The sequence below is a fragment of the Solanum verrucosum genome, unplaced genomic scaffold (assembly GCF_900185275.1).
Source record: "Solanum verrucosum unplaced genomic scaffold, falcon-dt-bn FXZP01000078.1, whole genome shotgun sequence".
Lineage (NCBI taxonomy): Eukaryota > Viridiplantae > Streptophyta > Magnoliopsida > Solanales > Solanaceae > Solanum > Solanum verrucosum.
Window position 1 is genome coordinate 1,162,180 of NW_026020150.1, and position 12,526 is coordinate 1,174,705.

Genomic DNA, 12,526 nt, shown 5'->3' on the forward strand with positions numbered 1-12,526 from the left:
AATCTAGAACACTGATCAAATGTCATCCCAAGACTCACCTAAGTAAGACATGGTGAGGCAGCCCATACTACCTCTCCATACCACACCCAAGTGATCCTTAAGGCTACCCAAGACAAGCTCCATTCACATCTCAACATAAATCATTCTTTCAACTAAATGCATTTAGACAACTTCATTCACTAATGGCATAAGATTGTCACATACATTCAATTCAACATAAGAACCTACGTTCAAGTTAGCATGCTCAAAGACCAACACTTTGATTAATTAGCCTAAAGAGATTCATTCATTCATTATCACTACTAAGACACACCAAGATCTCCTTTAAATGTCTACTCGTGCAATATCTTGATGGTTTCCTATTCCACCACCTATCCTAAGTATTACATCCTTAAGAGACCCTAGTTCATTCATTCATTAATGTGGGGGAAAAGCCTTAACCGACATAGACCATGGAGCTTGACATGGAATCCCGGTAGTACCCTTACTGAATGAGGATCCCCACTTGCCTAAGGTAGGGTCATTCTTTTAGCCTTTACGTGGTAGAGACCACTTGCTAGACCGATTTGGGCACATAGTTAAGGGATAGAAGGATTGTTTCCAAGTACCCACATCTCAACTAACGAAGGGGCACCCATCTTAAGGGTTGCTACTAAATACTCACATCTCAACTAACGAAGGAGTATCCACCCATCTTCATATCCTCTTGGTTCTAGGCATTATTACACTACGGAGTAGGACATTCATTTCATTCATTTAGGGATAAGGAGAGCTACTAAATACTCACATCTCAACTCACGAAGGAGCACCCATCCTAGCCCAACATGCATTCATTTAGTGATAAGGATTGTTACTAAGTATTCTTATCTCAACTCACGAAGGAATACCCATCCTAACCCTCATTCATTCATTAAAGAAGTTCTTAGATTCAAAGATGAGAAAACCTTTCATCTACGAACCCCGTTCATTTAAAGGACTACTTTATGAAACTATCCTTATAATAGACCCAACTTTCATTTATTAGCATTACCTCCCATTCTATTCATTCATTCTTACTTTTTTTCATTCATTCTTCCCTAGGTGTGAGAGTAGGTGAACATAGTCTACCCTAACCCCACATTCATTATAAGTCATTCAAAGAAGACAACAACCAAGCATAATACATAAAGTCTCTTACACAAGGTCACCTTTCATGCTCTTAGAGCATACACAAATTCACATCATATCACATTACCTTCACATAATCACATTTACACAAAAGAACAATCATCCAACTTTGCCTACAAGGCCGTGGTCACAACATGCGTATAAAGTAAACACCTCCCCACTTTCAAAGGGATCAAACCTCACAATTCTAACATCTACAACACATATATATATAATACTAGAATCAAATAATCTATTCACAACTTCATTATCATCATAAACCTTAGGTCACAATTGCCCATTCAAGGACAACATCCAATATAACACAATTGACCATGAATTCCTCTTAATCCAATATAGAACAATACATAAATCAATAGCCCATAACAATCTATATATTAATATCATATTATTAGCTCATAATCAATAAACCCACTTTAGACGCAAAATTAGGGTTTCAAGATATGCAAGGGCTCATGGAGTTTTTGACCTTAAAACCATCAATATTAACATAAAACATCATTTGAAATACTTTCAAGCAAGAATCCAAGCATAGAATTGTAATTGGGGTTTTTTAGTGTTTTTGAAAAAACATTGAAATCTCTTTAATTTGGCTCTTTTATTGAAAGGAGAATCAAAGAAAAAATCCCTATACCTTTATGATTAATTTCCTAGGAATTTGAAGGAGAAATCAGGAAAAACCAATCCCCTAGCTTGAAGCTTCAAAGATGTCTTCCATGTAGTTCTAGAGAGAGTTTATTTGAGAGGGAAGGTTCAATTTAGATAATGAGGTCAAATTCTAGGTCTTGGGGTTTCATCCACTCAAAATACACTAAAATAGCATGAATAACCAATTATAATAATTCCCCAAAGTGACCAAATCACCCCTCACTTAGTCGGACCTTTTAAAACAACTCAAACTTCAGTTTTATTTTCACAGATTTCGTCCGGAAACATGTCCGCGATGCGGAGCAAGATTTTTGGCCCTTGGTGGAGCTTGTCCGTGACGCGGACATGCTCCCTCCAAGTGTATTTTCAAGCTGCCTTGGCAGCTTGTTTAGCCAAGGGTTGGGGTCTTCCTCGGGGACCTTAGGGTGGTACCGAGGAGTCATACCCGAATATTTTCACCCTAAAAACATTTATTAGGACACTAGGGTCACCTCTGCAGAATTTAGACTCCAAACAACACATAAAAACATGAACATCACACTAGAACACACCAACACATAAAAGACTAGTTTCCAAACATCTTGAACGTCTCTTTGACGTTTGACTTCAAACTCAACTAAACTGACTTATAAACTCATTTTCAAAAATTTATACAAGTTTATCAACTACTAACACGAATGTGAAGCTCTAATTATCCTATTTCATTTTGAGGGGCATTACAATATCCCCCACTTGGGAACATTTCTCCTCGAATGACACTTCAAGCATAAAAGAGTAAGGACTCTAGGACTAGCAGCCCACAACAAGAATGTAATATTATTACTACAACACACATCATGGAGGAAACATCAAATCACATAAAAAGCATCACAACAAGACTTTCTTGCAATTCAAGGAAGTAGGAACAACATCTACCACTCAATATGCACAAAGTTGTACCACTTCTCATTTTTTTGGAGGAACTTCCTTATCTATACCATAGCATGCTCGACTAGGCATCTCATGGAGCAATTTAAACAATTCTTCATAATTGCATGTAATCATGAGAGACAAAGTCATGAAAACTCATTTATTTATTTAAACAAGAATTCAACTAAAATATGCACATCATAAGGAGAATATGAAAACTCAATCTACACAAGACTCCAACATGCAACATGCTACTAAGAACTCTTTGTTTCAAGCTTGAATTAGAATAGAAGGAAATGATAAGGAAATCAACAACCTTACTACTCAACTCATCATCCCCCACTTAGGTTAAACCAATCTAAGGTTATCATCGAACAAGAAATAAAATTGACATACCTTCATTTGTTCCCTTATCCTTGTTAGCTTGAAACATATAGAAACGGTTCCTCTTAGGAGCATTTGGATCCGGGCCATCATGAGCAACTTGATCGGTCTCTATCACTTTTTCCTTAAGTGTAGGGTAATCTCTCATCATATGACCCTCAATCCCACATCCAAAGAATCCATCCGTGCCGACAAGACACTTGCCCAAATATTGCTTTCCACAAGTAGCACACCTAGTCTCTCAAAATTAGAACCACCTCCATTCCCTCTTTGAGGTTTAGGGTTAGACACCCTATCATTGTTGACCATTGAAGAATCTTGGTTATAGAACCTCTTCTTAGACCTAGATTGGTTTTGTTCATCCGGCCTAGCCCTCTTCATATCTCTATTCATCTTCCTAAGTTTAGTCTCCTCAAGTTGATGAGCATAAACCAAAAGCCTAGAGATATCCATATCGTGATGGAGCATGGCCGTACGACACTCTTCTTTAACCAAACCGGAAACCCCCATCACACACTTATTAATACTAGCCCTAGAATTTGCTACCAAAGTACGAGGATACTGAGAGAGTTGGGTAAACTTGAGAGAGTATTCCTTCACACTCATATAGCCTTGACGTAGGTTCATGAACTCAACCAACTTTTGCTCCGTCAAAATCTAAGGGGAAAAACCTATCAAGAAAGGTCGTCTTAAATACTCCCCAATCTATTGGGTCAGCCACTATGGGTCTCTCATCCCTCCATTGCTCAAACCACAATGTAGCTACATCCTTGAGCTGGTAGGAAGCCAACTCCGCCTTCTCCCTAGGAGTCACTCCCATGGCATTCACAATCTTAAACACCTCATTAATAAAGTTTTGTGGGTCCTATTCTACCTTCGAACCCAAGAAGGTAGGATAATTCATCCTTGTGAAATGCCTTAACCTTGAGGCCACGGTACTGTCAATAGCATACGCCCTAGGCCTCACATCACTATATTCTTGAGTAGTCATGGCACCGGCTAGGGAGAGAAAAAGCTCTCTAATCTCCCCATTAGTCATATACGGGGGAACCACCGGAATCACATTCTCTTGTCCACCTAGAGAGGCTTGGCCACCTTACACTCCTTGGGGACTAACTCCCCCATCATCTATCTCCTCTTCCGCGCTCCTCCGGTTAGCCCTCGTATTCATATCATATAAACACAAGAGACAAATTAGGAAAAGGACACGTATAGACCAAACTCTCAGGCACGACCTCTAGAATAATGAAAGAAAGTGAAACTTCTATCGGTCTATAGCCTCTCGCTCATAGATGTGTCCTGACTCACACCACTGAACAAGACTCTACTAGATGTGGCTTTCGATACTTTGAACCTACAAGCTATCTTTAAACCTTATGCTCAGATACCAAGTTTGTAACGACCCGGGCGGACCCCCTAGCCGTTACATGCGTATTCGACCTCTTGGAGGTCTTATACAAGCCTTAGCATTCATTCATCGCATAGATCATAAGAATCACTAAGAATTTAAACCTTTTATTCAATAAAACCATGAGACTTCAAGAGTCATCAACATTTGAAAACACTAATACGCAAGCGGAACTACTAAGTCTTTTTAGCCAATTTTAGACAAGAACTTAAAACGTACTAAGGGACACGACCATTCACAAACGAAATGAAACTTAAGTGTCTATTACAATGACTAAGAAACTTCTAAACATAGTCCTCGAATCTTGAGGACATACCAAAGACTTGGAAGAGTGAAGCAATCCAAGCAACTCCAAAGCACAATCTCCTCCTAGTTACCACAACCTACACTTGTAGTAAAATAGAAGAAAAGGGTTAGTACAACACACGTACTAAGTATGAGGATATGAAAAACATGCTAAAAAGGACATTTGTTCGGAAGTTATGCTTTCATGCCATTTTAATAAAATCTCATGAACATCAACATAATAAGCACCTTACAAGTCACAACTAACAATGCAAAGTCATATGCTTCACAATACCTCATAAACATACATAACCCATTTAACTTTACCTTCTTGCCTTGGACCTCCACCTTAAGTAACCCTCAATCAATACCTTTGTGCATTGTATGGGCAACGTCCCATACCATCACCCACACTAAGGAACAACCTTAAGGTCACACAAAGTGCACTTACCATGCATACCTCAACCTTCACCAATTAATCACATAAGACATATAACCACATAATCCAACAAGTCACTTCATAAACTTAGAACACTTATCAAATGTTTTCCCAAGACTCACCTAAGTAAGACATGGTGAGGTAGCCTATACTACCCCTCCATACCAACCCAAGTAATCTTTAAGGCTACCCAAGACAATCTCCATTCACATATTAACATAAATTATTCTTTCAACTTAATGCATTTAGACAACTTCATGCACTAATGACATAAGATCAACACATACATCCAATTCAATATAAGCACTTACATTCACAATAGCTTTCTCAAAGACAAACACTTTCATTAATTAGCCCAAAGAGACTCATTCATTCATTATCATTACTAAGACACACCAAGATCTCCTTTAAATGTCTACTTGTGCAACGTCTAGATGGTGTCCCATTCCACCACCTATACTAAGTAGTACATCCTTAAGAGACCCTAGTTCATTCATTCATTAATGTGGGGGAAAAACGTTAACCGACATAGACCATAGAGCTTGACATGGAATCCCGATAGTACCCTTACCAGATGAGAGATCCCAATTTGCCTAAGATAGGGTCATTCTTTTAGTCTTTACGTGGTAGAGACAACTTGCTAGTCCTATGTGGGCACATAGTTAAGGGATAGAAGGGTTGCTTCTAAGTTCCCACATTTCAACTAACGAAGAGGCACCTATTTTAAGGGTTGCTACTAAATACTCACATCTCAACTAACGAAGGAGTATCCACCCATCTTTATATCCTCTCGGTTCTAGGCATTACTCCCCCACGGAGTAGGACATTCATTTAGGGATAAGGATTGCTACTAGGTACTCACATCTCAACTCACAAAGAAGCACCCATCCTAGCGCAACATTCATTCATTTAGGGATAGGGATTGCTACTAAGTATTCTCATCTCAACTCACGAAGGAATACCCATCCTAATCCACATTCATTCATTAAGAAAGTTCTTGGATTCAAAAAGGAGAAAACCTTTCATCTAGGAACCCCGTTCATTTAAATGAGAACTTTATGAGACTATCATTACAATAGACGCAAATTTCATTCATTAGCAATAACTCCCATTCTTTTCATTCATTCTTACATTCTTTCATTCATTCTTCACTAGGTGTGAGAGTAGGTAAACATAGTCTACCCTAACCTCACGTTCATTATAAGTCATTCAATGAAGAAAACAACCAAGCATAATACATAAAGTCTCTTACACAAGGTCACCTTTCATGCTCATAGACCATAAACAAATTCACATCATATCACATTAGCTTCAGATAATCACATTTACTCAAAACAACAATCATCCAACTTTGCCTACAAGGCCATGGTCACAACATGCTTATAAAGTAAACACCTCCCCACTTTAAAAGGGATCAAACCTCACAATTCTAACATCTACAACACATATATATTATATAAGAATTAAACAATCTATTCACAACTTCATTATCGTCATAAACCTTAGGTCACAATTGCCCATTCAAGGCCAACATCCAATATAACACAATTGACCATCAATTCCTCTTAATCCAATATAGAACAATACATATATCAATAGCCCATAACAATCGACACATTAATATCACATTATTAGCTCATAATCAATAGACCCACTTTAGACCCAAAATTAGGGTTTCAATATATGCAAGGGTTCATGGAATTTTTAACCTTAAAATCATCATTATTAACATAAAACATCATTTGAAATACTTTCATACAAGAACCAAAGTTTAGAATTGTAATTGCGGTTTTTTAGTGTTTTTGAAAAACATTGAAATCTCTTTGATTTGGCTCTTTGATTGAAAGGAGAATCAAAGATAAAATCCCCATACCTTTATGATTAATTTATTAGGAATTTGAAGGAGAAATTAGTGAAAACCCATCCCGTAGCTTGTAGCTTCAAAGATGTCTTCCATGTAGTTCTAGAGAGAAAGTTTATTTGAGAGGGAAGGTTCAATTTAGATAATGAGGTCTAATTCTAGGTCTTGGGGTTTCATCCACTCAAAATACCCTAAAATAGGTAGAATAACCAATTATAATACTTCGCCAAAGTACCCCAAATCACCCCTCACTTAGTCGGACATTTTAAAACAAGTCAAACTTCAGCATTATTTTCGCAGATTTCATCAGTAAACATGTCCGCGACACGGAGCAGTTCCCACAAGTTTCTGGATATTGAATTTCGAGACAGAGGAGTCCGCGACACTTCCGCGATGCGGACCAAGATTTTTGGCCATTGGTGCAGCTAGTCCGCGACGCGGACAAGCTCCCTCCAAGTGTATTTTCAAGCTACCTTGGCAGCTTGTTTAGCCAAGGGTTGGGGTCATCCTTGGGGACCCTTAGGGTGGTCGTAGGGAGTCATACCCGAACGTTTTCACCCTAAAAACATTTTTTAAGACAATAGGGTCCCCTCCACTGATTTTAGACTCCAAACAACATATTAAATATCAACAACACACAAGAACTCACCAACATGTAAAAGACTAGTTTCCAAACGTCTTGAACGTCTCTTTGACGTTTGACTTCAAACTCAACTAAACTGACTTATAAACTCATTTTCAAAAATTTATACAAGTTTATCAAGTACTAACACACATGTGAAGCTCTAATTATCCTATTTCATTTTGAAGGGCGTTACAGTATCCCCCACTTGGGAACATTAATCCTCGAATGACACTTCTAGCATTAAAGAGTAAAGACTCTAGGACTAGCAGCCCAACAATAATGTAATATCATTACTACAACACACATCAAGGAGGAAGCATCAAATCACATAAAAAGCATTACAACGCGACTTTCGTGCAATTCAAAGAATTAAGAATAACATCTACCACTCAATATGCACAAAACTTTACCACTTCTCATTTTTTTGGAGGTACTTCCTTCTCCATAGCATATCATGCTCGACTAGGCATCTCATGGAGCAATTTAAACAATTTCTTATAAATGCATGTTAATCATGAGGGACAAAGTCATGAAAACTCATTTATTTATTTAAACAAGAATTCAACTAAAATATCCACATCATAAGGAGAATATGGAAACTCAATTCACATAAGACTGCAACATGCAACATGCTACTAAGAACTCTTTGTTTCAATCTTGAATTAGAATAGAAGGAAAAGATAATGATATCAACAACCTTACTACTCAACTCATCATCACCCACTTATGGTAAACCTATCTAAGGTTATCATCAAACAACAAAGAAAATTGACTTACCTTCATTTGTTCCCTTATCCTTGTTGGCTTGAAGCATAAGGAAACGGTTCCTCTTAGGAGCATTTGGATCCGGGCCATCATGAGCAACTTGATCAGTCTCTTTTCCTTCTGCCTTAAGAGTAGGGCAATCTCTCATCCTATGACCCTTACTCCCACATCCAAAGCATCCATCCGTGCTGGCAAGACACTTGCCCAAATGTTGCTTTTCACAAGTAGCACACCTAGTCCTCTCTAAAGTAGAACCACCTCCATTCCCTTTTTGAGGTTTAGGGTTAGACACCCTATCATTGTTGACCATTGAAGAATCTTGGTTATAGAACCTTTTCTTAGACCTAGATTGGTTTTGTTCATCCGGCCTAGCCCTCTTCATGTGTCTATTCATCTTCCTAAGTTTTGTCTCCTCATGTTGTTGAGCATAAACCATGAGCCTAGAGGTATCCATATCATGATGGAGCACGGTTGTACGACACTCTTCTTTAACCAAACCGGAAACCCCCATCACACACTTATTAATTCTAGCCCTAGAATTTGCTACCAAAGTACGAGGATACTGAGAGAGTTGGGTAAACTTGAGAGAGTATTCCTTCACACTCATATAGCCTTGACGTAGGTTCATGAACTCAACCAACTTTTGCTCCGTCAACTCTAAGGGGAAAAACCTATCAAGAAAGGTCGTCTTAAATACTCCCCAATCTATTGGGTCAGCCACTATGGGTCTCTCATCCCTCCATTGCTCAAACCACAATGTAGCTACATCCTTGAGCTGGTAGGAAGCCAACTCCGCCTTCTCCCTAGGAGTCACTCCCATGGCATTCACAATCTTAAACACCTCATTAATAAAGTTTTGTGGGTCCTATTCTACCTTCGAACCCAAGAAGGTAGGTTAATTCATCCTTGTGAAATGCCTTAACCTTGAGGCCACGGTACTGTCAATAGCATACGCCCTAGGCCTCACATCACTATATTCTTGAGTAGTCATGGCACCGGCTAGGGAGAGAAAAAGCTCTCTAATCTCCCCATTAGTCATATACGGGGGAACCACCGGAATCACATTCTCTTGTCCACCTAGAGAGGCTTGGCCACCTTACACTCCTTGGGGACTAACTCCCCCATCATCTATCTCCTCTTCCGCTCTCCTCCGGTTAACCCTCGTATTAATATCATATAAACACAAGACACAAAAAATAGGAAAAGGAGACTTATAGAGCAAACTCTACAGCACGACCTGCAGAATAATGAAATAAAGTGAAACTTCTATCATCCTATAGCCTCTCGCTCATAGATGTGTCCCGACTCACACCGATGAACAAGACTCTACTAGATGTGGCTTTCGAGACTTTGAACCTACTAGCAATCTTTAAACCTTATGCTCTGATACCAAGTTTGTAACAACTCCGGAGCACCCCCTAGCCGTTACATTCGTATTCGACCTCTCAGAGGTCTTATACAAGACTTAGCATTCATTCATCGCATAGATCATAAAAATCACTAAGAATTTAAAACTTTTATTCAATAAAACCATTAGACTTCAAGAGTCATCAACATTTGAAAACACCAATACGCAAGCGGAACTACTAAGTCTCTTTAGCCAATCTTACACAAGAACTTAATACGTACTAAGGGACACGGCCATTTACAAATGAAATGAAACTTAATTGTCTTTTAGAATGACTAAGAAACTTCTAAATATAGTCCTCGAATCTTGAGGACATACCAATGATTTGGAAGAGTGAAGCAATCCAAGCAACTCCAAAGCACAATCTCCTCCTAGTTACCACAACCTACACTTGTAATAAAATAGAAGAAAGGGGTTAGTACAACACACGTACTAAGTATGAGGATATGAAAAACATGATAAAAAGGGCATTTGTTCAGAAGTTATGCTTTCATGTCATTTTAATAAAATCTCATGAACATCAACATAATAGCCACCTTACAAGTCATATGCTTTACAATACCTCATAAACATACATAACCCATTTACCTTTACCTTCTTGCTTTGGACCTCCACATTAAGTAACCCTTAAACAATACCTTTGTGCAATGTATGGGCAACGTCCCATACCATCACCCACACTAATGCACCACCTTAAGGTCACACAAAGTGCACTTACCATGCCTACCTCAACCTTCACCAATTAATCACATAAGACATATAACCACATAAGCCAACAAGTCACTTCATAAACCTAGAACACTCATCAAATGTTATCCCAAGACTAACCTAAGTAAGACATGGTGAGGCAGCCCATACTACCTCTCCATACCACACCCAAGTGATCCTTAAGGCTACCCAAGATAAGATCCATTCATATCTCAACATTAATCCTTCTTTCAACTTAATGCATTTAGACAACTTCATTCACTAATGACATAAGATCATCACATACATCCAATTCAACATAAGCACTTACATTCACAATAGCATGCTCAAAGACCAAAACTTTCATTAATTAGCCCAAAGAGACTCATTCATTCATTATCATTGCTAAGACACACCAAGATCTCCTTTAAATGTCTACTTGTGCAATGTCTAGATTTTGTCCCATTCCACCACCTATCCTAAGTAGTTCATCCTTAAGATACCCTAGGTCATGCATTCATTAATGTGGGGGAGAAGCGTTAACCGACATAGACCATTGAGCTTGACATGGAATCCCGGTAGTACCCTTACCGGATGAGGGATCCCCACTTGCCTAACGTAGGGTCACTCTTTTAGCCTTTACGTGGTAGAGACAACTTGCTAGTCCTATGTGGGCACATAGTTAAGGGATAGAAATATTGCTTCTAAGTACCCACATCTCAACTAACAAATGGGCACCCATCTTAAGGGTTGCTAATAAATACTCACATTTCAACTAACGAAGGTGTATCCACATATCTTTATATCCTGTCGGTTCTAGGCATTACTCCTCCATGGAGTAGGACATTCATTTAGGGATAAGTATTGCTACTAAGTACTCACATCTCAACTCACAAAGGAGAACCATCCTAGCCCAGCATTCATTCAGTTAGAGATAGGGATTGCTACTAAGTATTCTCCTCTCAACTCACGAAGGAATACCCATCCTAACCCTCATTCATTCATTAAGGAAGTTATTGGATTTAAAGATGAGAAAACCTTTCATTTAGGAACCCCGTTCATTTAGAGAAGTACTTTATGAGACTATCCGTACAATAGACCCAAGTTTCATTCATTATCATTAACTCCCATTCTTTTCATTCATTGTTACATTCTTTCTTTCATTCTTCACTAGGTGTGAGAGTAGGTTAACATAGTCTACCCTAACCTCACATTCATTATAAGTCATTCAAAGAAGACAACAACCAAGCATAATACATAAAGTCTCTTACACAAGGTCACCTTTCATGCTCTTTGACCATACACAAATTCACATCATATCACATTACCTTCACATAATCACATTTACTCAAAACAACAATCACCCAACTTTGCCTATAAGGCCATGGTCACAACATGCCTATAAAGTAAACATCTCCCCACTTTCAAAGGGATCAAACCTCACAATTCTAACATCTAATACACATATATATTATACTAGAATCAAATAATCTATTCACATCTTCATTATCATCATAAACCTTAGGTCACAATTGCCCATTATCTCCTCCCCTTTGACTAAGTTCTTGTAGAAGGAAGTAAAGTTTATTTGGGGTGACAAATGCCAAGAGAGCTTTGAAACTCTCAAATCCATGTTGACTCAAGCGCCTATACTTATTCTACCAATTGAAGGGAAAGAATATATAGTATACAACGACGCTTCTCACAATGGTCTATGATGCATTTTGATGCAAGAAGGGAAGGTTATTTCTTATACCCTCGGAAATTACAACCGCATGAATTGAATTATCCTACTCATGATCTTGAACTTGTTGCTATAGTGTTTGCTTTAAAAATATGGCAGCATTACTTGTAGGGAGAGAAATATCATATATTCACTGATTACAAGAGCTTAAATTACTTGGGTACTCAGAAGGGAATAAACCTAGGACAACGTAGAT

The 12,526-nt window shown here is 38.4% G+C and overlaps 1 protein-coding gene across 1 annotated transcript; it reads right to left on the minus strand.

The window, feature by feature from the left end:
- Window positions 1-8,477: 8,477 nt before the first annotated feature.
- LOC125828072 (uncharacterized) lies at window positions 8,478-9,311 on the minus strand. The gene is made up of 2 exons (XM_049507375.1): window positions 8,836-9,311; window positions 8,478-8,784 (listed from the first exon to the last, which is right to left on the minus strand). Exons 1-2 carry the CDS (start codon window positions 9,309-9,311, stop codon window positions 8,478-8,480), a joined length of 783 nt encoding a protein of 260 aa, XP_049363332.1.
- Between the last annotated feature and the right edge of the window lie 3,215 nt (window positions 9,312-12,526).